At 58.8% G+C, this 26357-nt stretch overlaps 2 protein-coding genes across 3 annotated transcripts in view; one reads left to right on the top strand and one right to left on the bottom strand.

Moving 5' to 3' along the window:
* Window positions 1–26357, bottom strand: part of POLR3K (RNA polymerase III subunit K) — a 181344-nt gene that overhangs the window by 100239 nt on the left and 54748 nt on the right. Inside the window, exon 4 of one of the 2 annotated variants that reach the window (XM_063143382.1) lies at window positions 19521–19531. The exons of the other annotated variant lie outside the window; for it this stretch is intronic. The gene's annotated coding sequence lies outside the window, so the exon portion shown is untranslated. Of the gene's footprint in view, window positions 1–19520; window positions 19532–26357 lie in introns of those variants that run through there. 2 annotated transcript variants of the gene reach the window in all.
* On the top strand, window positions 6397–24333 carry GSG1L (GSG1 like). The gene is made up of 7 exons (XM_063143142.1): window positions 6397–6814; window positions 11464–11511; window positions 12007–12159; window positions 13595–13706; window positions 14379–14546; window positions 22867–23388; window positions 23916–24333. The coding sequence occupies exons 1-7, from the start codon at window positions 6397–6399 to the stop codon at window positions 24316–24318; spliced, it is 1824 nt and encodes a 607-aa protein (XP_062999212.1). The 3' UTR covers window positions 24319–24333.

Genomic DNA, 26357 nt, shown 5'->3' with positions numbered 1-26357 from the left:
ACGGCTGGGCTGCTGCAGGGCTTCCCCCTGGACAGCTAGGGCAAGGCTCTGTGCAGGAACCCCCCTTGACCTACTGGAAGGAATTGTTGTGGGGTGGCTGGCTGGCTGGTTTCCATTCTTTTCATTCCAGTGGCTGGCAGCTGATCTTCCAGGTCCGAGCCCTGGCACTTGGATCGAGGGGGAAGGGGTGCAAACTGAAGGCAACACACTCTCACACACCCCCATTCCGAAACAGGGACTGAATACGCCCCTGCCAATGCATTGACGCGAGGGGCAAGTAAAAGTCTTCCACGCCCGCCCACCAAGACAGGCCTGAATAGTAAGAACCCTAGCCCTTAAAACTCTTAGATGAGTACTAGGCGAAAAGGATAGATGTCCTGGTATTACACATATGTATTTGCAGATTATTTTTATTTTTGCTTTGCAGGAACTTAATGGAAGGTTTTTGTTTTGTTTTTTAAATCTGCATAGCCCACACAACAGGCCTGTTCAGACGACACACTAAGCCGTGGTTGGGCCACTAAGCAGCGCTGGAGGTTGGGGTCTGGCTTTGTCTTTCGCGGGGGTTTGAAGCATCACCCTCACGGGGCGGGGTCCGAGGGTCTCCGGGAAAGAGGCGGAAGGGAGGGGGGCTTGGTCCGGGGTAGCTGCTCTGCTGGCAGCCCACTTCCTCCTTGGCGGAGGGCCTTCGCTTTGGAGCAAGCAGCCCCCCCCCCGCCCCAGTCACATCCAGCCCCCCCGCCCCCGCGGCCCAAAGAGGCACCGGAGCACTTTTGCGGCCAAGATCAGCTTTATTGCAGGCCGCGGGGCGGTGGGGGAGGCAAGGCACGGGCCTCCGTCGCTCAGCCCCGCTGCTCTCCTCTCGTCTAGCGGCGGCTGAGGGGGAGGACCGCGGCCACCGCAGCCAGGCACCTGTCCAAGGTGCTGAGCCCGCCGGGCTGGATGGCGCCGTCGGGCTGCCGTGCCGAGAAGGCCGGCGTAAAGGCGGGCAAGAAGGCCCCCGGGAGGGCCGTCCCTGGTTGGCCCGGGGGCGGAGTCCGCCCGCTCGGAGACTGGTTTCCTGGGTCCCCGGCTGTGCCCGGGCCTTCACGTCGCCCAGCCAGGAGAGGAGGCAGGCGACGTCCCCCAGAGAGCTGGCGGCCTGCTTGAGCATCCCCCGGCTGGATCCGGGCTGTTTCGGTTGGAGGTGGGCCTAGGGCCACCTGGGTGGTGGAGGGGGGAGAGGAGCCGCCAGCGTCCAGGCGTCGCCAGGCAGGCTCACCGGGGGTTCCCAGCCGCGGAGAGCCTGCTGCTGAATGGGCGGCAGGGCAGTAGCCCCGCTCCCTGCCCTGAACCCCATCCAGGCAGCGCAGAGTCCTGGGCACCCTCCCACTCGGGGCGGGGAAGCGAGGCCCCCCATTGACCCCCAAGCGCCCTGCCTGTCACCGCTGCCTCGGGGCGCCTCAGGGAGGGACGCTGTGAGCAGCTCCCACAGACCGACGCCACTGGCGGGGTGCCTTGAACACCTGAGGGAGCGTCAAGCCGCTGCCTGGCTGGAGGGGAGCAGTGGTCCTTCCCCTGCGGCGGCGGCCCAAGGAGCGTGAAAGACCCTCGTCCATGGAGCAGGTGGGGAACTGCAAGAAGCCACAAACCCTCTAGACCAGTGGTTTCCAATAGGTGGTCTGTGGACCCCATCCAGGGGCTGTAGGGATGTCACAACGCCTGGAGCCTTTGCAGACAGCAAAGTGTCTGGAGATAAAAGGTGAAATGACAAACCCCTTCATCCCCCTAAAATGTGGGGATGTCACAACACCTGGAGTCTTTGCAGACAACAAACTGTCTGGAGATAAAGGGTGGATCTGACAAAACCCTTGGTCTCCCCATTGTCAATTGTCTAAGAGCAGGGTGTCATGTTTTGACTTCCAGCTTAATCCGGGGAACAAACAGGGTAAGAGAGCTAGTTAGCAAACACCGGTAATGAGAAAAGTTAATTACCTTACTCAAACTTGACTATGGATGTTGACTCACCAAAGGAGGAGGGAGGAAATGAGGGAGCACGAAATGAGGGAGCATGAAACATGATATTCCATCATCACGCATCGGCTGTGTGAGTTTACTACAAGGGGGTCCATGGCACCATTCACATATTAGCTCTGCAAGGTCCGTATTTTAATAAAAAATATGCTCAATATTAAAAGTAGGAAATATTGAACCAGATGTGGAAGGGATTGTTTGGGACAAAAAGAGGCATGATTTCTCCCATCATATTTAGGTTTAGTAGCTGCTAGACATGTCATAATTTGTTCAATTGTAAACTAGACGTTAGTAGAATTAAATTCATCTTTATATTCCTAACTAAATCATTGTCATTTTTGTGTGGTAATATCACAAATTTTATGGTCTGTTTTTTTTAGTTTACCTAAAATCCTTTGCTTATTAGAGGCTACCTCTTATTTTCTCCAAAAAATTGCTTCGCACAGGTACCTACCATAGAGATAACAAAATTTTCAAAAATAGGGGGCCCATGGCTTGGCATTTGAAAAACAGGGGGTCCGCAGGACTTAGCTAATTGGGAGCCACTGCTCTAGACGAACAGGGGCATTGGGGGCTCTTCAGGAGGGCCCCAATGCGAGGTGCAGCCAGGTGATCCCTCCCTCCCTCCCAAATGAGGCTGCTACTGGGCATTTCCAAAACACAGTTAAAAGAAGAAGCGTGGGCTGTATTATTGCACTTGCAGCAATTAGCCAGGTTTGACAAAATGTTGACGATCCAACAGACCAGAAACAAGAGTTTTTGATGAATAAAATGCAGGGTCCACAGACACGGCAGATACAGTCCCCAAGGCAGTGACCTCTTGATTAGGCAAACAGGACAACCCAATTCCCTGTTCCATTCCTTGCTGAAGAACCTGTGTATCATTTTTCTTACCTGATAAAAAGTACTTTTAAACATGATTTGTGGGTCAATACACCTGATCAGCTTCCATTAGCATTTCCAGCAGCAAATTATGGTTTTAATTTTGTGAAACGCCCAGAGAGCTTCAGCTATTGGGTGGTATAAAAATGTAATAAATAAAATAAAATAAATAAATAAATTAGGGACTCCAAAGCTCTTAAAGCAGCAGGACCAAGCCAGGATGCTAACAAAGGTAGCAGGCAAATCAAAGTTCCCTTGTGACCCCCAAAGTGGCAAAAACTTATCATCAGCACCCAGTAATTGATCCATGGTAAAAACAACAACAGCAACACCCTTTGGCCCTCCAGATACAACCACTAAAACATTTTCTTTCCCATTTTTAAATTGGGATTCCCCCATGGAGTCATTTTGGCCTGGGAAAACGGCTCGAACTGTACTTGGTGTGAAATTATATGCCACACATTTCTGACCACCAAAATGGTGGCCTCCATTCTAAAACGCCAAGGCCATTCATTTGGAGAGAGGCACCAGACAGGGCAAGATACATAACCAAACCCCACCTCCTTTAATTGGGAGTTGTATCCTTTTCAAAGGCATTCCTGGTGAAAAGGAAACCCCCTCCCCCAAGCTACTCCCCAACTTTATTTTGCAAAACAAAACCTTCAGCTTTTGGAAATGTGAGTCACCCTGCTGCAAATCCACACACCGGGCCTGGCGAGAGGGCATTAAATCGCTGGTGTGATGGAGCTGAATATTTCATGCAGGTCAGCAAATAAGCCCAATAATTTAAAGCCCAAACCCACCTTCTTTATTTGGCAGCTGCATCCTTTTCAAAGGCATTCCTGGTGAAAAGGAAACCCCCCTCCCCACCCACCCAAATTTTTGAAAACATTAAGCTTTTGGAAATGTTTGCAAAGTATAGCTAAAGGAAGCCCACAGAAAGGCCTTGGATGGGATCCAGCTGGGTTATTCTCAAATTGGGATGATATACATAGACCTATAGGCCTAGGGCAGCCTAAAAGTTCTAGAAACAAATAAACTACCATTGCCCCCATTTCTGAAGAGTTTAATTTAGAGGTACTCCCTATGCTGGCTGGAACGTAGATTTGATTAATAACCATTTTACTCAGTGAAAACACTGACAGAGCAATTAAGACCTCTGGAGTTCAAAGGAAGTCACTCACAGGCAACGGTGCACAGGACTGCGGCCTCACGGAGCCGTTGCAGGGGAAGGAGGCGCTCCTCGCGCCTCACGCAGGAGCTGCGCGCCCCCGGTTTTAGGGCCATGGTGCCCGTGGTCGGGCGTGGGATCAATGACTAGGTGCTGATGAGAAGTTGGCGCCTGGTCTGTGGGTGACGCCGGCCCCGGGCTGGGCCTGCCGGATGCTTTCCACACCATGGGCGGCCTCCATGCTGGCTGCTGTCTTCCCAAACCTGGTCCATGGGGAGACAAGGCGGGCGAGAAGAGGCCGCCGGCCGCCCACCCCCCGCCACCACCACCACCCCGGGCGGAAAGAGGGCGAAAGCGGTGGTTGTTTCTCTCGAGTTGCCCTTGTTATTGGAGCGTCCCCTGTATTCACTCTTGAAGGTTTGCTGCTCCTACTCGAGGGAGGGGGAGGCGGCGGCTCCGTTGCTAAGGGCCGCCGCGCGTCACGTGGCGCCCATTGATGACGCTGGGGGATGGCTGGCGGGGGGGGGGGGGAAGGGAAGAGGCGGGCCTTAACCTCGCCGGAAGACCCGCCCCCCTGAGGAGGCCGCGTTCGGAGAGGCGCCTCGCTTGTGCCACGAGGAGGCCGGCAGGAGCAGAAGTGCAGAAAAGGGCGACTGCGATGATTCAGGGGCCGGAAGGTGGCATCAGCTGGGATTGTTTGGCTTGGGGAAACTGAGGCTTAAAGGGAGACACGGTAGAGGTGGGCAAAATGATGCGTTGCGTGGAGAAGGTGGGCAGGGAGGCGTTCTGGAACCCCAGGGGAGTAAATCCCATGAAACTGGTCAATGGGAGATTCAGGACAAGTGGAGAAGAAGACAGAGAAGAAGCGAGTAAGGTGAGACTGAGGGATGTGTGTGTGTGTGTGTGTGTGTGTGAGAGAGAGAGAGAATGTGTGGGTGCAGGGGGTGCATCAGGGGGTCTTTGAGTGGATGCACGTGTTCATGCGTGTGTTTGTTTGGAGTGAGGGATTCTGAGTGTGTGCGCGTGCGCGCGAGAGTTGGGGATGAGTTGGAGGTGATGTTCCTATTAAATAATGCATTTTAGACCCATAGACGTTCCGTTCCAATTTGTTTGCTATAATTGGCAGGATGTATTTCTTGCACCTTAAAATAAATTTAGCAGTTTCAAGTTTTGTGCTTCTTATTTTTTCTACGAAACTTATGTTCTTAAAAATCAAAGTTGGCATTTTTGGGGGGTGGGGGTGAAAGTAGCTCACATTGCCTAGGGTGCAAAATTGTCTGGCACCGGCCCTGCCTGTCTCGCCTCACTCGACCTTTTCCCAAACGAAACAATCCCAGCTGTTTTAACCTGCGCTCATAGGACGAATTTAAGTCCGATTGATTCCAATGGGTCTACTTTAAGTATGGCTTGATCGGGATGTCAGCCATCAGAAAGCCAGGGAAGCCAAAGAGGAGGACTTTGCTGTTGCACCCATGTGGTTGATGGGTTGTCTCTGTCACCCTGGCCCGTTTCACATGTGACTGCCAGGGAGCCTCAGGCGCCGAGGGAGGGCCGCAGGCCGTGGGGTCTGCCCCAGCATCGTGCTCCGGTCCTGGTGGCCCGCTCCACCGGCCTGGCCCAACTAGGCTCCTCCACGGCCCCGGCTCCTGCCCAGGGGAGCCCCGCCTCCTCCTCCACCCCGGCATGAACCCTAAGGTACCCCGGAGACTTCCCGGTGGCCCACTCCGTGCCTCTCCGCGTCCCTCATTGCTGCACACCTGCCCCCCTCCTTCTGGCCATCGCTCGGCTGCTGCCGGTGGGCGCGCCCCTCTTGGCCTGGGCAGCCTGCAGCAGCCGGACTGGGCTGAGAGGCCCCCATGAAACCGGGCCGCCGCCTGCGGCGTCCTCCCCAGGCGCCGGGGCGCGCGATCCCCGTGCGTGTGGGCGGGGGCCCCCGGGCGCCGGGAGCGGGCTGGGGGTCTCCGCGCAGCGCCCTCTAGCGGGCCTGCCTGTGCCTGTCGGCGCGGGCGAGTCAGGGCCACGTGCGCCGCCGACGCCGCTTGCAGCGCCCGCCCGCGCGCCTTCCATCCAGCTCCTGCCGCCGCTGCTCGCCATCAACAGCCGCTGCGAGGCGAGGGACAGGCTGCTCCTCCTCCGCCGCCGCCGCCGCCCCGCCCACCGGCGCCCGCCGAGGCAAGCCGAGCGTGCAGCGGGGCGGGGAGCGCGCCGCCCGACCCTCGGTCCCTCCATCCGCCTGCTGCGCGGCTGGTGAGCGGCGCTCCGGCTGTGCCCGCGGCGCCCCGCCACGCCATGGTGGCGGGCGGCTGCTGCGTAGCCGGGGGCCGGCCAGCATGAAGGCGTCGCCGGCGTCGCAGGGCAGCCGAGCGGGCCCGCCTCCGCGTCCAGCGGGCGAGCGGCGGCCGGGCGGCGGCGGCGGCGGTGGGGGCGGCCGTCGGGCGCGGGCGCTGCTGGCGGTGGCGTTGAACCTGCTGGCGCTGCTGTTCTCGGCCACGGCCTTCGGCACCACGCACTGGTGCGAGGGCACCCAGCGCGTGCCCAAGCCCACCTGCGGGCCCCACAAGCGCACCAACTGCCTCGACTACGGCTACGACGCCGCGGCGGCGCCGGGCAATGGGTCGGCCGGCAACGGCTCCGCCGCCGCCGCCAACGTGGTGCACTACAGCTGGGAGACGGGCGACGACCGCTTCCTCTTCAGGTACTTCCACGCCGGCATCTGGTACTCGTGCGAGGAGAACATCAACACGCCCGGTGAGTCGCCGCCGCCGCCGCCGCCGCGGGTGCTCGCCCCGCTGCCCGTCCAGACCCGCCGCGAGAACCCTGCCGGGGCCGCGCCGGCCCCCAAGAGGGGGGCACCCCATGGAGAGGTCGCCCCCACCCCCGCCGCGCTCCCGCCTGTCGGGCCTCTTGGAGCGGCTGAGCAACTTCTGAGGTCGGCCTTGGCTCGGGCCTCTCGGGCAGCCCCTGGCCCTCGGGGAGGGTGGGGAGGCGCAGAGCCTAAAAGAGCCCCCCCCCGCCCCGTAAGCGCAGTCCACGGGGAGGGGGGAGGCAGCCGGGCCCCCTCCTGGCTCCTTTTGCCCTGGGATCGTGGCCCTTGCTGGATCCGACCTGTCCCGTTTCAGGGGGCTCCGCGGCGCCCCTTGTGCTTGAGCCACCCCCCCCCCCGCCGTCCCAAAGGCAGCTTTCCATCCGCCCCCTGCAACCCTTGCCGACTCAGAAGGAAATTGCACGGATTTCGGTGGGGCCGCCTCCCAGGTAGGGGCGCGCGGACTGCATCCTCAGGTGCCGTTCCCCAACCAAGCGCTTGGTTTTGCTGTGTCACCGGGAGGGAGGCGCGGGGGGGGGCGAGACCGGTCCCCCCGCCGCCCCTTCGCTCCTGCGGGCCGCGCTTGGCTGCCAGACAAGGCGCAGCACGAGGGGCGGAGGCGAGAAGAGGGGCCGTCTGTCTCCCCCCCCCACCCCCCACCCGTCCCCGCTGCTGCTGCTGCCGCCGCCGCCTTCGCTGTCGGAAGCCCTGCCTGGGGAGAGCGTCTCTCTCCGGCCCGCTGCGTTTCCGCCCTTGGCGTTGTTTGGCCTCCTTGCCCGGGAAGGCTGTTGGTGGCGCAGCTCTACTCGGACGGCTGTCTCTCGCGCCCCCCCCCCCCTCCGCTCAGGCCTGGACCACCTTGGCGCCTCCCCCCCCCCCCCCGTGGCCAGGGCCAGCCGCGCTCCCACCCTCCATAAGTCGGCTCAGACCCAGGGACACCTTTGAATCGGAGCCCCCCTGCCCCCACATTGGGGGGGGCAGTGGAGGTGAGCACCCGCTGGGTGGGCAGGAGCCCCAGGTGAGACCAGACTTGCTCCGCTTCTTCCTTTTCCAGTAGCTCTCCTCCTCCTCCTCCTCCTCCTCCTCCTCCTCCTCCTCGGTGGCCCTAGGGTTCCTCTCCTCTCCTGGGTCGGGCACCTTAGCAGCCCTCCTCCTTCTCCCCACCCCACCGTGCTGGGCTCTGGGCTTCAGGGCTCACTCCCCCACAAGCTCTTCTCCCCCACCCCCTTGGTCTACAAGTAGGAGGCCCCAATCCAGAGCTTTGAACTGGGAGCCTCTGGATCCGCACCCTGAGAAGGGAGGGGGCGCCCAGCCGCCATGGGGTGCTCCTGGACTCCTCCTGGGGCCAGGCGTGCTTTGCTGTGGCTGGCGGTGAACCCCTGTGGCGGCGTCTCTTCCGCAAATGCCTTTGCCCTGCTGCGACTGGGAGGCAGGCGCTGCCAGCCAGCCCCACGGAGGCCCCACACACCCTGCGTGGCTTCCCTGTCCCCTTCTCCCCCAGCATCTGTGTTTTTCTTCTCATGGCGGTGTCTCGGGGGGGGGGGATTTTTCGGGGCCTGTGCGGAACTGCAGAACGTGTGTTTGTTGCTGCCTGTTGTTGACTCCCTCCAAGTTCAAATGTAGGTGGGACTGGAAAAGGACAGCGCAGCAGTGCAGACATCGTGCCAAGTCTGAAATTAAATCTAAAAAGCTTAGAAGATCAGTTATACAATATGCTCGAAAATAGCCGGAATAAATCCCAGGCAGCAAAAGGCAAGCTAAGCAACCGGGAGGCCTGGGCATTTTTACAGCAGGGCGCCCCTGCGGCCTGCGAGGGCCACTTTCTGTGAGGGCCGCTCATCTCCGGCCCAGGCAGGACTTGGCACGGTTCAGTCTGTGTGAGCTCATTCTTAAATGCGGGTGGTGGTGGTGGTTTGAAGAAGCTGAGGAGCCCCTGGGCTTCCAGAGAAGCCGTTAACCCAGCCTTCCTCAACCTGGGGCGCTCCAGATGTGTTGGACCGCATCTTCCAGAACTTTCTGGGAGTTGTAGTCCAACACATCTGGAGCGCCCCAGGTTGAGGAAGGCTGCACCCAAAGGGCATCTTGTGGGATCGTCCTCTGGGAGGCCCCGAGCGGGAGTTGCAAGGTAGGAAGCAAGACCGCTCCCCTGGACACGGGCACAAAGTATTGCAAAGAGGCCAGATAAGTCAGGGTTGTGCCCGGAGTATTTGGTGAACTCTCTGGTTGCTGCATCCCAGGTTTTTAGACATGTGGGCCCACGGCTGGAGACAGATTACAGCAGGAGCAACTAGAAAAGACACCCGGAAGAGTCAGAGTCTTTTGGAAGGCGTGGGTGGAATGGCCGGCAGGCCAGCCAGAGCTCGGTGGGCTTCCCTGCCCAGCCGCAGCAGCAGGTGGGAGAAAGCAGTGTTGCCTGTTGGCTGTGGCAGGGCTTGCCTCCCTGCCCGATCCCTCCTTCCCAACTGCCAGTCACGGGGGTCCGGCTGTGCCTCTGGGCTGCTTGAGCGTCTGCGATTGACTTGGGAGGCTGAGAGGAAAACGCTGGCCAAGCGTTTCCCGCTGTCCGAAAAGAGGCACCGAAGAGCCCCCCCACCCGTCCCGGTGAGCAGGTGGGAGTCAGGCTCCCACCAGGGGTGGATGGATTGCGCAGAGCGCAACGGGGCCTTGCTGTGGCCAGGGAGTCTGGCACCGAGGCCTCTGCTTCAGCCAAAGCGCGCCCCGTGCTGGAGAGCCTCCCTTGCCGTGGGCTTTCCTTAGCTGACAAGGATGCCGCAGCTGGAACAGCGTTTCGTTCTCGCTGCCTTGCCTTTGCCTCCCTTGCTTCCTCGGCCTAATCATGTGCCTGTTTCTACGGCTTGCATGCAAAGTGCTTCTGGCATTTCGCCCTGGAGCTCCCCGTCCGGCCGGTCGCTTCGGCCACTGCTAGCCTCTCGTGCTGCTGGACGGCTGGAGCATTCGGAGGGGGATTTGAGAGACGTTGCGTGGTCTCAGGCACAACACCCTCCGGATGGGTTGGACTTCAACTCCCATCACCCCCAGCCAGTGTGGGGTGTCATGGGATCTGTAGTCCAGCGCGTGTAGTGTGTGCCAGGTGGGGAAGGCCGACCTGGGAGCTCACAGCCGGGAGGGGGGCGGGGAGATACATGGACCCGCTAGAGGATGCGCCCCTGGCTTGTGGCGCTGCTTCTGCCTGCCTCTGAGCTGACCAGCGGAGAGGCTCACGGCAGCAGGACTCCCAGGCGCCCGTGGCGGACTTGCTCCGGTTCTTCCATGTACACACAGGACGCCCCTCCCCTCCCCCCCGGGCTTTTTAGCGGGAGGGAAGGCGGGGGCAAGGGCGAGGGCGCGCTCTGCTCTAGGAGTCCTGGTCCATCACACTCCCTAGTACTATTCTTAACCCTCCACGAATAGCCTGTCCTATTAATAACAGCAGGCATAACTTTGTTATATAACTCCTTAATGTAGAATTATTCACAGTTACGTAATTTTGCATTGTGTGCTACGTCAGTGGCTAAGATGCGAAGTGTTTGGGGAGAGTGTTTTTATGGGAGGAGGAAGAGGACTTGCTCAACACTTCTCAGAGGCTGCAAGACTGGGCCCCGATCCAGTTGGGCAGTACTGTGTGCAACACAGTCCTGGCGCAGATGCCCGACGCTTCTTAGCGGGGGTTACAGCAGTGCAACCGGGGGTCAGGCGACCGAGTGACGTGGTTTCCTTGTCAGGCGGCTGGGCGGTGCTGGCGCTGCCAGGCCAGGACTTTGGGGCAGAGGTCAGGGCCCCACTTGGACAAAATGAACAGGAGCCTCCCCCCACCCACCTACGCCGCGCCACGCAGCAGGGCTGGCTTGCCACATTTTTAATCAAGTGAAGTCAGTCCAGAGTCTCGGTGTGCCTGACTGAGTCACCAGGGGTCCGGTGCGTCTTGCCCCCCCTCCCCTCCAGAAGGCTGAAGCTGCCCTTGTTGTGAAGGCCGCTGAGGGCTCCAACCGCCGGGGGCCCAGCCCCAGGCAAGGTCCCGTTGCCTGGTGACCTTGGGGACAGTGCTTCTCGGAGCTTCTGCGAGTGCCGTTGGAAGAGCTCCGGCCCCACCGCCAGGCCAGGTCTCCAGCCTCTGTCCCAGCCCCGCTAACGGAGGGTCCTTGTGATTGCAGATGTCCTGGGGCTTGAGCTGGGGGCCACTGTGCGGGGCTCTGACAGCACGTCCCCCAGCACTCCGTCCAGGCCCTGCTCCCCCCAATGCAAAAATGCACAGTAGGCTGCCCCCCCCCCCCGGTGCAAAAATGTTCTTGCAAAGCAGAGAACGGGGCTCTGCATTGGCCGGGTGCTGGACGGGGCTTGTTTGCCACCACCGCTTGCATCATCTGCCGCTCTCTGGATGGCGCTCCGTAGCTGCAGCACAGGGGGTGAGAAGCCGTGCCACGGAGGGTGGGAAGGGCAGCTGCTCTGGAGCCAGGACAGCCCAGGGCTGAGGAGTCACGGATCCAGGCATTGCGCCCTCGGAGGGGTGTGCAGGAGGAGGCAGGCTGGCAGGCAGGCTGCAAAGGCCAATGGCGCGCTCTGTCTCTCAAAGCAATCCTCTTGTCTCCACTTCAAGGTGAGAAATGCCGAAGTTTTATTGACCTTGCTCCAGCTTCTGAGAAAGGTAAGGGATGCGCAGCACGTTGCCTCCTTGCAGCGTCTGGAGGGCGGCTGGGTCTGCCTGCCCCCCCCTCTTGACTGGCACTTCCGTTGCCGTAGAGGAGTCCCAGGGACATTGTCACTGCTGGCTTGATCTATGCTGACGGAGGCCCGGCCGTCTTGCACCAAAACACATCCCTCTGCAAAGTGACGGGGATTTCGGCAGGCGGCATCCCCTTGAGTCGGAGGGGAGTGGGATCGTGGGGCACGGGCACGACCCGTTTTGGGATGATGCGGAAGGCAGCCAGCTCTGCCCAGGCGGCACCTGCTTGGGCCTCTGCTTTTGGCCAGCCTGGGCCAGGTGAGGCCTGCATGCAGGGCCGCCCTGCTGCTGCCCGCCCAACCCTGGGGGCCTCTCGGCAGCCACGGCCTTCCACACTGGCTGGCTGGCTGACCCCCAAAGCGGAGGCCTCTCGGGGGGAGTCTCCTGGCACTGACGGGGCTCTTGTGTTTGCTGCAGGGGTCTTGTGGCTCTCGGTGGTATCGGAAGCCCTCTACATCATCCTCTTGGTCGTCGGCTTCAGCCTCATGTGCCTTGAGCTGCTCCACTCCGATAACGTGATCGACGGTCTGAAGCTCAATGCTTTTGCGGCCGTCTTCACAGTGTTATCAGGTAGGTGTCTGGCCTCGAGCTCCCCAACGCCTTCAGGTAAGGAGAGCAGCTCCTCACAATGGAACGAGCCCGAGGCGGCCACGCAGGCGGGTTGGGCTGCTTCCTTTTCCTGGTGCTTCCTCATGAGTGCTTTGCGCCAGCTTTCTTGGAGCCCAGTGCGGTCATCGTGCCATGAAGCGGAATGGAGGGAGATTCAGGACAGGGGAAAAGGAGGGGCTTCTTCACACCGCGCAGAGTCCATCTCAATGGTGACTAGTCAGGAGGGCTAAATAGTCCTTCCAGGATTGGAGGCAGTGTGGCTCTATAGGCCAGTTGCTGGGGAACATGGGTGGGAGGGTGGAGTTGCCCTCATGGCCTGTTTGTGGGCTTCTCATGGGGGCCTCTAGAGGAGGTGGGCCTTTGCCCTGGCCCAGCACCAGGGCTCTGCTCATGCTCCCTCAACAGATGTCTCCTTCCTTCCCTCCCTCTTTTCCTTCTTTCTCTCTTTCCTTCCCTCCTTTCCTCCCTCCCTCCTTCTTTCCTTCCTTCCTTCCCTCTTTCCCTCCCTCCCTCCCTCCTTCCTTCCTTCCTTCCTTCCTTCCCTCTTTCCTTCTCTCCTTCCCTCCCTCCCTCCCTCCTTCCTTCCTTCCCTCCCTCCCTCCCTCCCTCTTTCCTTCCTTCCTTCCTTCCTTCCCTCCCTCCCTCCCTCCCTCCTTCCTTCCTTCCCTCTTTCCTTCTCTCCTTCCCTCTTTCCTTCCTTCCCTCCTTCTTTCCTTCCTTCCTTCCCTCCCTCTTTCCTTCCTTCCTTCCTTCCTTCCCTCCCTTCCTCCCTCCCTTCCTTCCCTCCCTCTTTCCTTCCTTCCCTCCTTCCTTCCTTCCTTCCTTCCTTCCCTCCCTCTTTCCCTCCTTCCCTCCTTCCTTCCTTCCTTCCTTCCTTCCCTCCCTCCCTCCTTCCCTCCCTCCCTCCTTCCTTCCCTGTTGCTCCCCCCTCCCCCTCCTGAACGTTATGGATGCTCAGCAGCATCCCGAATAGGGCCTTCTAGAAGGACCTGTAGTGGTGGGCCATGCACGCCTGCTGTGGTGCGCTCAGGGCGGCCTGCTCTCCTTCCCTGCAGGGGAAGCTGCTGCTCTCCTGCACAGCAGCCACCGGCCACTCTTGCTCAGCGCTCCCCCCACCCCCGAGCGGCAGCCGTGGCTCCCCTGGGTTTCAGGGAAGGGTCTTCCCGAGGGCTGGAGATGCTGCCGGGGACCCCCCCCGGGGTCTCCTGCCTGGGAAGGCAGGTGCTCTGCCCCTCAGCCGTAAGGGGCTCAGGTGGAGAGTCCCCGCTTTGCACACGGACGGCCCCGGGTTGCATCCCTGGAAGCGCCTGCCCCACGGGCGATGGGACGTCCCGGCTCTTCCGGAGGCCGCCTTGTGCACCCCTGGCTCTGAGTGGGGCCCTGTGTCTCCTTGCAGGGCTTTTGGGCATGGTGGCCCACATGATGTACACCCAGGTGTTCCAGGTGACCGTCAGCCTCGGCCCGGAAGACTGGAGGCCGCACTCCTGGGACTACGGCTGGTCCTTTTGGTGAGCCTGATCGCACGGAGACGTGGGCCGGCTCGCGTGGGCCCCTGGCTTGGTGCTCTGAATGTTCGGCATGCTCACTTTAAAATGGGGAGCTAATGTGGCCCAGCTGGTTTGGCAGGGTGGGGGGCCGGGACTCTCGGGAGATCAAATCAGAGATTGCTGCTGCTGCAGGCAGCTTGCCCTCCGCCCCCTCCCCGCCTGGTGTGGGGGACAGTCTCAGAGCCCTCCTTCGGGAGGCTGCAGGAGGAGGTTGGTGAAGCCCCCCCCCCCCAACCCAGAAGCACTCCCTCACTCTAAGGGGCTGTCCTGTCTGGGCAGGGGCAGTGCCCCCTCCCTCTTCTGGGTCTCATTTCCCACTGTGGAAAATGGCAGGGGGGCGCGTGCAAAGAAGGTGCTCCTGCTTCACCAGCCCCAAAACAAGATGCCCCCACCTGCCCAGGAAAGAGTCCGGCCCCTGGGGCTGTCCTTGGCTCTGGGCTTGCATGCTCCTCCAGCCTGTCTTCAGTTGGAGTGTGTGTGGGGGGGAAGCATGCGTGTTGGGAAAGCCCCCCCCCTTTTGCTCAGACCTCTGAGCAGAGCCCCTCTGCACTGGGCCTGGGAGGTGGTGGCTGATGCCGGCTGGATGCCCCCCCCCACCCCCACCCCCACCGCCTTCTCTGGTTCCCCCCGCAGCCTGGCTTGGGGCTCCTTCACCTGCTGCATGGCCGCCTCCGTCACCACCCTGAACTCCTACACCAAGACGGTCATTGAGTTCCGGCACAAGCGCAAGGTCTTTGAGCTGGGCTTCCAGGAGGACCCCGCCTACGCCGACCAGCAGCCCCTCAAGTCCTTCCACGGCAGGTCAGTGCAGGGCGGGCGGGGCGGAGGGCTGCGGGGGGCCGGGGGGGCGGAGGTCAGCCGGAGCTTGGCTTTCTGCTGCTCCTGGGCTACGAGGGGCCTGGAAGCCCACCCTTGCCCCCCAGGAGGCCGAGCGAGCGGCTCTGGGGAGCAGGCGGGGGCTCCGCTTTGGCACAGCTCCGCTGCCAAGGGGTCGGGAGAGGTGTGGGGAGGGGAGGCACACGCTGTCGCTCCACGCCGGGGCTCTGCCTTGGGCCCTGACCACACAGGCATCGTTATTTCATTCTGGTTTTAAACTGCTCCCTAACAAGCGCTCTCTGGGCAGATTACAAAAGTTAAAGGACTAAAAAGCAACACAATGCACATATTTAGAAGAATATTTATTTATTTATTTATTTGTTTATTTATTTATTCATTACGTTTTTATGCCGCCCAATAGCCGAAGCTCTCTGGGCGGTTCACAAAAATTAAAACCATAATAAAACAACCAACAGGTTAAAAGCACAAATACAAAATACAGTATAAAAAGCACAACCAGGACAAAACCACGCAGCAAAATTGATATAAGATTAGAACAGTAAAATTTAAATTTAAGTTAAAATTAAGTGTTAAAACACTGAGCAAATAAAAAGGTCTTCAGGTGGCGACGAAAAGAGTACAGTGTAGGCGCTAGGCGGACCTCTCTGGGGAGGTCGTTCCACAACCGGGGTGCCACAGTGGAGAAGGCCCTCCTCCTAGTAGCCACCTTTTGTAAAATACAAAAGAAACCAGACAGGACAGGAATAGATAAAATGGCCACAACCATCTAGAACTCAGCCTCTAAGATGCCTGTGGAGAAAGAAAAATCTTTGCCTGGTGCCCAAAGGCGGACCATGGAGGCGCCAGAGGTGAATCGCTTTGGGGAGGGGCATTCCGGGGAGGGGGGGGCACAACTGAGGCACCTTCGGTTTTTAAAAAGTAGACCTTTTACCCACCCCTGAAGCCCCAGGCAGGAGTTGCAATTGCAACTCAGGAACATGAAGCTTGATTCTGTTGAGGCAGACGGTCTTGTGTGAGAGAAAAGGGAGAAGGGAGCAGGGTGTGTGTATGTGTGTGTGTGTGAGAGAGAGAGAGAGAGAGAGAGAAGGTGGTGTGCATCTGTCTGTCTTTGCAACATGAGGAAGCTGCTGGTGCGGCAGACCGTGGGGGGAGGGGGGGCTGTTGGAAAGCAGGGGTGTCAGCCGACAGAGTCACACTGAGTTTGCTGGTTTTCTTCTCTCCTCCTACCCGGAGCGGTATCCATTTCTCAAAGGCCATTCCAGCCTGGAGGGGGCCAGATGGTCCTTGGGAAAGTGATGACAACAGGTGTCCCTCTCTCAAAATACTACAACCCAGTGGGGTCACCCCATGAAGCTGATGGGTGGGAGATACAGGACAAATAAAAGGAAGGACTTCTTCACACAGCGCAGAGTTAAAGTATGGAACTCACTAACGCAAGATGTAGTGATGGCCACCAATCCGGATGACTTTAAAAGGGGGGTTGGATAAATTCCTGGAGGCAAAGGCTATCCATGGCTACTAGCCCTGATGGTTGTGTGCTATCTCCAGTATTCGAGGAAATAAGCCTGTGTGCACCAGTTGCTGGGGAACATGGGCGGGAGGGTGCTGTTGGCCACTGTGCAAACAGAGTGCTGGACTAGACGGACCCTTGGTCTGATCCAGCGTCAGGGCCCTTCTTACGCTCTTCCGTTCTTATGACCCTTATCCTGTGTGAGGCAAGGATCCTGGCCCACAGGTGGAGCTCCCAAGCCAGTTCCCATGGTGGTGTGGTGGTGTTGGGGGGGGGCGTGTCTGGAGGATCGGAGGGAAGGGACAAATCGCAGGGAGAAGCCAGACCTCAGCAATCGAACCAGTCGTGGCCATTTTGCTCACGTGGCTGCTGGAGAGAGCTGGGAGGCCCCAGGCGTCAGGGCCTGGAACTTGAACCTGCGCCTGGAGCGTTAATGAGGCGAAGTGGCGCTGGACATGCTTAACCGTGGGACAGCGGCAGGATGCACAAGGGGAGAGGCTTCAGGGCGTGCGCTGGTGCAAGTGGCAACTGTGGCGCCTGGAAAGTCCTGCCCCATGTTTGTGGCTTGCAGAGCAGCATTGGGGGTTGGACTCGCTGCCCTACGTGTCCCCTTCCCACCCTATGATGCGGAAATAAGGGGAAGTAGCCATTATCAATGTGGTGCAAAGAACACCCAAAGGAAGCTTGTGCGGTGGCAGGGAGGCCCTGTAGAAGCCCTGCTCCTGCTGTGGTGGTCCGTGGCTTCTGTGGCCTTGTGAGAGGAGACATGAGAGCACTCTTCAAATACTTAAAAGGTTGTCACACAGAGGAGGGCCAGGATCTCTTCTCGATCCTCCCAGAGTGCAGGACACGGAATAACGGGCTCAAGTTAGAGGAAGCCAGATTCTAGCTGGACATCAGGAAAAACTTCCTGACTGTTAGAGCAGGACGACAATGGAACCAGTTGCCTGGTGAGGTTGTGGGCTCTCCCACCCTCGAGGCCTTCAAGAGGCAGCTGGACATCCATCTGTCAGGGATGCTGTAGGGTGGATTCCTGCATGGAGCAGGGGGTTGCACTCCATGGCCTTGTAGGCCCCTTCCAACTCTGCTATTCTATGATTCTATGAATAGTTGCATTAGGAATGGCTGCAAGAGGGAGCCAGAGGCGACCACTGTGGCTTTAAGTGGAGCCAAACAGCAACAGCTTCACTACTGACCTACGCGCAGGACAGGAAGCAGCAAAGGAAAGCGGTGCCTTCTCAGCTCTGGGCACGGCGATATTTTCAGCTTTTTCGCAGTGCAAAAGCTGTGCAGTTCAGCGTATTTCCCCATTAAAGTGACAGCAGTATTGACATTATGGCATTCATGTAGGAATAACCTTTCCTCCACTCTTGAGTTGGGTGTTTTAGCTTAATCTACTTCTGTGTGTGACGATAGTCCTGGAAAATGCTGGGAAGGGTTTCGGCTGGTTGGTTGTCTTGTGTGGTTCTCCCTCGAATCCCGGCCAAACGTGACTTGTGAGGATGGGGCTTGTTGAAAAGCCGGATAAATTAAGGGTGCATTTCCCATGACCTGTGTTTTCAGAGATATTTTGTAACTCATAGACGGCGTTTCCTATGGCTTTTCCTAGTAGCTGTTCTCATGCAGATGGGTGCGGTGTGCATTTCCCTTAATGAGAATCCACAGAAGACTCGCAGGGAAGCATCACTGTGTGGTGGCATTTCCCCGTAAAATCCTGACGGCGTGCTCTTGTGGTCCCGTGTTTCCAAACTGCTAACAGCCTGGCAGGACCTACCTGTTGGGTTTCCTTAACTACCTGTTGCCCGGGGCAAGTGGAGGGGTGTTGGTTGGACCTGCAAAGGAAATGGGGAAATGGCTCTGCCCCCCACTGACTGGAAAGCTGAGGAGGATCAATGGCCCCGTGCCAAGCCACCTGCCCGGCACTCTGAGGGGGAGGAGGAGGAGGAGGAAGGCTCTGGCTGGCTCTTCTCCCCCTGCCTCCAAGGTTGTAGCAGCAGGGGCCCACACAGCCTGCCCTGCCGGGCCCTTTGGGACTCCTGCTTTGGCTGGCCGGCCAGGCGGTTGCTGAGGCGGAGACGTGGAGGACGGCGGTGCTCTTGCTGCTTGGGGGCCTCTGGCTCCTGTCCAGCGGGGAGCAACGTCCGTTCCTGTTACAGGTGCGACTTGTATGTTCTCTTTTCCAGGCTGGAGGAGGAGAGGGATGAGGCTGGGGTCGTGAGGTTAGAGTGCCTCCACGGCTACTCCTCCAAGAGTAAGTGCACCCCATCGCGGACTCTCTCTCTCTCTCTCTCTATCCCCCCCTCTCTCTCTTGCATGATGGCTCTCCTGGGCAGCAGGCCTAAAGTGTGCATGTAGGTTTTTTTGTGGGGGGGGATTTATTTGCATCCACTTTCAAGGGCATTTTAATATGGTGGTGAACAAGGTCGGATGTGGGGACCTGTTGCATCAGAGATCCCAATGGCCATCTTTGTGGCTGTTTGGAGGAGGGAGGGAGGCTGGTCAGTGGAGCAGGGGCATCCGGACAGCTCCTCTTGGGAGGAGGCTCTGTCCAGGGCTGCCGTCCCAGACACGCTCACCTGGGAGAGGACATGCTTCTGGGTAGCTATTAAAAGGGCAACCGCAGTGCCCAGCGTTGTAGAAGGACCTGTCAGCAAAAGAGCGGATGGGGGAGAGAAGAGATTGGCAGAGAGGGAGGAGCCTGCCCAGCCCTGTCCTGGTTGGCTCCCTCCGACCTCCACCCTGGCGGAGCGGTGCCCTTGCCCGAGCGTTTCTCCACGTGGCCTCTGTGGCGCGGTGGGTGGGTGCTCCTGGTTCTTCCTGCTCTCCCGTCTTGAAAGGCGTGCTCCTCCTTCAATCCTGGGAGGTGGGTGAGGCTGACTGACTGCAACCAAAGTGCAGGCTTGAACCCCGGACCCAGCCTGTCCCTCCGACTTGCCCACCACCCTGTCTCTCTGCCCCTCTGCCCTGGCAATGCCGCCACGTGTCTGTGGCCTGACAGGTGACCCAGGCGCTGTGGGCAGTCAGTGGCCGAGAAGGAGGCTTGTGCCCGGCTTGGGTTCAGTGGTCTTAGCAGGGTCAGGAGGGCAGAGCAACCGGAGTCCCGGTTCCCCTTGTAAGCACTGTGGGTGGAAGATGCTTCTGACCCCCTGCTTTGCAGCCCTTTTTCTTGCGCTGCTGTTTAAGCAGCTTAGAGTAAATGGGGCCACCTGGTACGTGGGGCATGTCTGGATTGGGTATCCTTGGGATTGTGAGTGCAGGATTCCCAGGACGTGCCTCTCGTGGGTCTAGAGCAGCCAAGGGGGCTGGCGTGCACGTGTCCCGTCCCCGTCCCACTCAGCAGAAACTGTTCCAGCCCCTGGAGCAGCATGTCAGAAGGCAGAAGGCTGCCTTTTTCTCGGCCCGGCCCTCCTTTCCGTGCGGGAATTCCTCCTCCCTGGCCAACTAGCTACCCAGACCAATCAGTCACATTGAACACGATGGGTGGTGCAAACGCCTGCTTGCAGGGGGTGCTTCTGCGCTGAGTTCTCGTGGGCTCTGCAGATCTGGCTCGGTTGAGTGATTTGACCACGGCTGCCTTTGCCTGTTGCAAGGGAGCTCAGGGAAGGGCACGCTGGTTGGGCTTCCGCACGCGTCTGAGGGCAGAGCTGAAGAACATCAGGAGAGCTCTGACGATCGGCCGGCCTCGAGCATCTGCTGCCTTGCAGTGGCTTCCAGAAGGCCCGTAATGAGCAGGACCCAAAGGAAACAGCCCCGGCAGGAAGCTGCCTCTGGAGTTTGGCAAAACGTTGCTGACGATGCTGCAAATTTTGTCTGACCTCCTTTTAAAGCCACCGAAGCCTGTGGCTGCGGCTCCTCGTCATGATGGCTACATATTGCCTCCAGTCTCTTGCTGTATACCAGTTGCTGGAGAACATGAGTTTGGGGGGGGGGGCGGAAGGTGTTGGTGTTGCTCCTGTGTCCCACTTGTGGGCTTTCCACCAGGGGAACAGAATGCTGGTCGGCTTTGGCTACGGGGCTCTTGTTATGTTCTTTCTTCACTGCCCCGAATGTCATGGGGAGATCCCCAGCCCACCCCTGCTGTTATAACGTGCACCTTTCTGCCGCTGCAATGTGGAATCTCCGGGCAGGGGAGGTGTGGTGTGGTGGGTGGGTGGGTGGGGGATGCAGCATGCCACAGGCACACCCACCCTTCCTGCATGCCTGCATCATTCGGGTTTTGCCCAGGAGTGGGGGACGAATTTGTTCGTTTTTATGTTTTAATGCAAAATTAACTAATTGCACTTCCTGAATCAAAGCATGAAGTGAAACACTGTTAACTTCCATATTTGCACTTCTCTGAATGTGCAGCCCTCCGATGGAAAGCAAACAAACACCCAAGTAGAAAAATGTGTAGATTAGGGAAACGAGTGCACAGAAATGTATAGTCTGGTGAAAATAATGTACAAAAGTGCACATTCTATTAGGGGAGATTGCTTGATAATATGCATATATTAGGGGAAAGTGTGTACAAAAATTCACATATTAGAAGAAATGCACATAGGAATGTGTTCAAGTATTCATGCAGACTGAAAAAAATGCAAACTGATGTGAAAATGGAATGAAGCCAGTTTAAGTGTGGAAAAATGGGGCGTGGAGTGAAACTCGAAGGGGTGGCTTTGCCCACCCCTTGCTCTGCCTTGTTTCCTAGCTCATCTCCTGGCGGGGGGGGGGGGCAGCCTGTGGGCAAAGCCAGAGGAGGGGTTTGAAGCGCCCCCCCCCCCCCCCCCCCCAGCCTGGCCAGGCATCCAGCACTGCCTGCTTCTGCAGTACAGCCGCCCACCTGCTTTCCTGATTCAGCACCACCCCACGCATCTGCCTCAGGGCTCCTTCCATGCTTCTGAGCTTGCCTGGCTAGCAGGAAAACCATCCTTGCGTGAGCTCCGGGCATTGAAATCTCCTGGGCACGAGGAGGGGGTTTGCCACATGAGGAGAAGCAGCTGCTCCCCCTTCTGGCAAGGAGGGGGGGAGGGAGGGAGGGAGGGAGGTCTGACTGGCCTGAGGCCAAGGACTCCATCCTCGGGCAAGGCTGCAGAGCCCTGCGCTCCATTGCTCAGCTGCTCTTGGGGAGCAGGACGAGACCCATAACCTTCATGGCCTGGCTTTCCTGCAGATGAAATCGGAAAGTGCAGGCAAGGTAACCATCGCTGTCTGTCCTTTCTGCACTTCCGTTGCCTCTGACCTCCTTGTTTACGACACACAGGCAACGACGGGGGCGCGTCTATGTTCATGGCACTCAGGGTAAGACTTTGTGCATCTCCAGTCCACGGAAGCACCCGCGGGAATAACAGTGGGCCTCTTTAAGGTGCCACCAGACTCCTGGCTGTTTCATCCCGGTGAAGGGATCATGCTGCCCGCTCCAGTTCCTGAAGCGGGCAGCGTGAGCACCCTTCGGCCTTAATGGCTCCTCTTGCTTTCTAGCTCCTGCACGGACAAGATGAAATCCTAAATGAAAAGGGCAGCCCCATATTGCCCCCCTCCCCTGGGACACGTGGTCTCAATCCTGACGGTGCTGCAGTGTGTCCCCCACCCCCTGCAGCCGGTGATGGTGGCTGGCAGGGCAGTTCTCCGGGGCCCTTGGGGGCAGCTGCCCTCCTCCTCTGACAGTGGGAGGGGCTCCTTCAGCTGTGGGCAGGGGCAACGCGCCACGTGTGGGCACTGGGGCTGCCTGCCAATCCCCTTCCGAGGGTCCCTCTTGCCACAGCTGCCCTGCCACTGTAGTAGGCCTGAGCAGGGAATCCTTTGGGCACCAGTTGCATCTTGCACAGGTACCAAGCGGGGATTTGGCTCAGCCGGTGCAGCTCCAGGGAAGGGCCGTAGCTCGGCGCTTTGCATGCAAAAGGCACCTGGTTCAATTCTCGGCAGGCAGCATCTCCAGGCAGGCAAGTAAAGGCGGCATTACTCTGCCCGAGGCCCCGCAGAGCGGCTGCTACTTGAGGGGTCAGCGGCCTGCCATCTGGTGCAAGGGAGCTCCCCTCCTACATGTGACTGAGGCCACTTCTCCGGGGTAGGCTGGATCCTGTTTTGCCGAGATGGGCATATATGTAACTGTTGCATACGTTTACAACTCGACTGTGTGCCGGCCATGGCCCCTTGCCATGTGTCAGCAGAATGCAAAGAGCTAAATGCATCCGGCTCTAGCTGCCAGGTAGGCTGGCCGCCTCTGAGCCGGACCCCCTCCTGCTCCTGCCTTCTGGGCCTTCTGCCCAGCGACAGGGCATCCGACAAAAACAGCACTGGAAGGCTGCAGAGCGGTGTGTGTTTGGGGCAGGCGCGGGGAGGGGGACAGCAGGAGGAGCCCCTGAGCAAAGCTTGCTTCCGGAAGAGCCCTGAGTTGCGCTGTGGAGGGAGAGGGGGGCGGTGCATGGCTGGTCTCGACCTGCCAGCCAAGCCTGTGTTGTGGGCGGTGTGCCTATCCCCAAAGATTTCTGTTGCTTTTGAAACACTGGTAACAGGGAAGCAAGGCTGTCTTTGCTGCGCTGAGGTTGCTGATGGGCACTGGGGTGTGTGGGTGTCAGGTGCATGCAGGTGGGAGGTGTGCATGACGCCCCCCCTCGCCCTCTTCCCAGGGGGACTGAGGAGAGGCGTGGGACTTCCACCCCACCTCCCCCACAACCAGAGGCCTCCTCCAAAAACGCTTTTGTCCTGGCCTGGACGCTTGGAGCTGCAGCCCGTGTTTTGGGGTTATTCCATGTGCCAGGCAGGAAGGAGGAGAGTGAGAATGTCTTTCTCTTGCAGGACTGCACAATACCCAGCTGTGACGTCTCCGAGAAAGGCGAGTGGCCAAAATGAGCAGAAGAGATTCTCGCTGGCCATGTCCAGCTCTTCCCCCGACACACCAAACTCATCTTCGCTTTCCTCGGAGACCCCCAGTCACTTCTCTTCCCCTGAAGGCAGGTGGGGGGCTGCCGCAGCGGCTTCTCAAGGGGCTGTTGGCCGCAGGCTGTTGCTGGAGCACCTGAATCCATCTACCCAGGCGACGGAGGCAGCAGGGCCTGGATCCATGGCCCCTCACCCACTGCTAAGGCCAGCACCTCAGCCAGTCGCCCCAAGACCAAACCTGGTGTCCAGAGCCACGCTGCCACGTCACCACAGCCCTCCCACAAGCCCAGAGCGCCTGGTTGCTGCATCAGGCAACCCGCTGGCAAGCAAACCGTGTGCCCAGCTCAAATGCCCTGGAAGCCCCACCCGAGCGGACGGATCTGCAAAGCTGTCAAGGAAGGATTTGGGCCCGGCTCAAGAAGAGGAAGGCCTGAAGAGGTTTGTAGGCCGAGCGGTTCAGCGCCTTGGTTCTGCCCTGCAACAGGCGATGCTAGAGCTGCTCTGTTGCATGTCCCAGCACATGAATTCCACCGCACCAGTGACGTAGATCACCATTTGTGCCCATTTTATGCATGAGGGAGCTGAGGCCGCAAGATGGTGTCTTGCCCGAGGCTGTGGCTGAGCAGTTTGGGAGTGCGTGCCTGACTTTGAGCCCAGGTTCCACTCCAACCCACAAATTCCTGGACCGTTCTGGTGCTGTGCAGGAGTTCTGCCATGGCCCTAAAGGGTAGGTTTAGAGGGCACCTCCCAGCTCCTTGAACCTGTGGTACATCCAGCCGTTATGCCTAAAGCCTCCCATGGCCCTCCTGTGGCAGGGGCCTGGGCAGGAGAGGCTGCAAGCAATAGCGGCACGCAACTGCGCGGCACTGCATCCTGGCCTCTGGCACAGGGAGGGGCTGACCGCCAGAGAGCCACCCGGCACGTGGTCCTGCTCACGTTTGCCAACCTCTCCCTCCTTCCCTCAGGGACTTTGTGACCCGGCAGGAGTTCCTGGTGGTAGAGCGAGAGCTGGAGGAAGTCCGGGAGGAGCTGAAGTGCCTGAAATGGAAGGTGAGGCACCTCGGAGAGACGGTCCAGCCCCTTGCTGAGGAGAGCAAGCGCTACAATGGCTACACCCTGATGGAGCTGAAGGCCATGGTGCAGTCCGAGGAGGACCCCTACAAAGCCGCCCAGAAGATCCTCATGGCACTCTTCAGCGATGTCTACCTGCTGCAGCACCCCATGCCTGACCAGGCCTGCAACTCCAAGAGCCTGCCCAAGCCCAGAATTGATCCGGAGCTGTACACCGTGTACTGCGACATCCTGCAGAGCATCTTCCCTGGCATTGGCAGCCAAGCCCCGAGGGAGAGGGACCTGCAGCAGGTGTAGAAGGGGGTGGGGCAGACCTGGGAGCCCCCCCCCCAAAGAAGAGCGCCGCTTTGGAGTGGAAGAGCAGGCTTCCGGACAAGGGCCAGTGGGCCGGCTTCCTCCACGGGCCCCCTTCCGCCTGCTAGAGAACGCGGCTGGGCGCAAGGCAGGTAGATCTGGCGAGTGCAACACAGCCGGGCTGGCTTAAAAACCATAGCGCTTTTTTATTTGTAAGAAATATAATATAAATATATATATATATGTATAATCCTGTTGTTTTTTGTTTTTCGCGTTCTCTTGGTTTCCGACCTGCTGAGATTCAGTCAAGGTTACTGGTTTTTGTTCTATGGTTTTAAGCATTCACTCCTAGATTGTCCACTTCAGGCAGCGTCTCCACATCCTTCTGGGTTGTGTAGCTTTGACCAATGCTGGTTTAGCAAAGTGCTATGTATCCTTTGCACAAAGGCAGGCCGTCCCCAAGAAGGGTTGTGCTGGGTCAGACCAAAGGCCTCTCTAGTCTGGCATGCTCTTCACGCAGCGGCTAACCATATGGAGCGCCCCCAGGGGAAGGTGAGGTGGAGGGGTGGGGTGGGGGTGGGGGCCCGAGTGGCAGAGTGCTCTTGCGCCCACGTCCTGCTTGTGAGGTGCAATGGCCGGCTCCCGCTCCCCAGCAACTTGAAATCGCAAGCAGGTGGCCTCCAAGACCGGAGAGAACCAGTCTCCTCCTCCTCCTCCTCTATGAATTCACCTCATCCACCTTTGAAACCATCCAAATTGGTGGCCGTCACGATGTCTTATGGAAGTGAGTTCCGTCTGCGCTGTGTGAAGAAAACCTCCCTTTTGATCTGTCCTGAATCTTCCACTGTTGCCCATTGGTCCCAATATCCACTTCCTCCACACCAGGCATCCTTTTCTATACCCCCTTTCACATCCCCCTTACCTGGCTGTTTTCTAAGCTGATTTTTCCACACCGGGTTGGCGGGTCGTTCCAGCCCCTTTGATCATGGTGCATCTTGACCTGCCGTGACCAGAACTATGCGCAGTATTCTGTGTGGTTGTGCCACCCGTAGCTTTGCATAAAGTCGGGGGGGTGCACAGTGCCCTCGGGTGTCGCCCCCCATATCCATCTTACGTTTCCCCTCGTCCAGCTGGCTGTTGGTGCCTGCAGATTCTCTCGGCCCCCAACTCTGCCTTCAGGGGGGTTACAAAATCCCTCAACGGGCATTTTAGTGGGAAACAAGGCCCCCCTCCCTGTGGCGATCTGTGGGGTGGGGGTCTGTGCACACTCAGGGACAGGGGAAAGGCTTCCTCCCTCCCTCCCCTTTGCACCTTCAGTGGATCTGCTCACTGCCACAAGGGCCCCAAACCGGGGTGGGGGATTTTATACAGGGAGCGGATGCTTCTCCTCTGGCCACGGCTCAGCGCGCACAGCTGCACTTCCCTGACAGCCCTAACAGGGATAAATATTCCTGGTAATGGCCATACTCCCCCCCCCCCACACCCTTGCAAGTATTATCACCGCCTGCTCCCTTGTGGTAATGGAAATGTCAACTTGATTCATGTCCCCCAACACGGCAGAGCCCTGGGCCGGGGCTGGAGCGGCTGAGGCTTCCAACAAGGGCTCCCCCCACCCCTCGCCTCCACCGTGGGGAGGGGGGAGGGAGGTCACTGCTTCCTGGCTGGCACCACTGTCCCAATTTGGACACAGGCACCCCAATTAGTAGAGAGCGGCACCACAGCAAACTAGGGCGGGGGCATCAGGCCCCCCATCCCACAAAAGACCCCCCCCCCAAACCCACAAGTTGTTTTAAAATCTGCTGTTTGAAGCTCGCTCTTTTCTGTTACCTGGTGCTTTGGAGCCCTGCAGTATCCTCTCCCCCACCCCGAGCGTCTCTAGCCCTGGGATGGCTTGTGGGATCTACTTTGGGCGTTTTACTCGATCCCCAAGATCCACCTGCTGGAGCCAAGCGTTTGCACAGAGTGGCTCACGGCATCATTGGTCCATTTAGCGTTAACAAGGGGGTTAAAGGGTGCCTCTGAGCACATGCTTTCGTGGCCTT

The sequence above is a fragment of the Elgaria multicarinata genome, chromosome 17, assembly GCF_023053635.1.
Source record: "Elgaria multicarinata webbii isolate HBS135686 ecotype San Diego chromosome 17, rElgMul1.1.pri, whole genome shotgun sequence".
Lineage (NCBI taxonomy): Eukaryota > Metazoa > Chordata > Lepidosauria > Squamata > Anguidae > Elgaria > Elgaria multicarinata.
The sequence above is the reverse complement of the archived record's forward strand: the minus strand, read 5'-3'. Positions and strand labels throughout refer to the sequence as shown.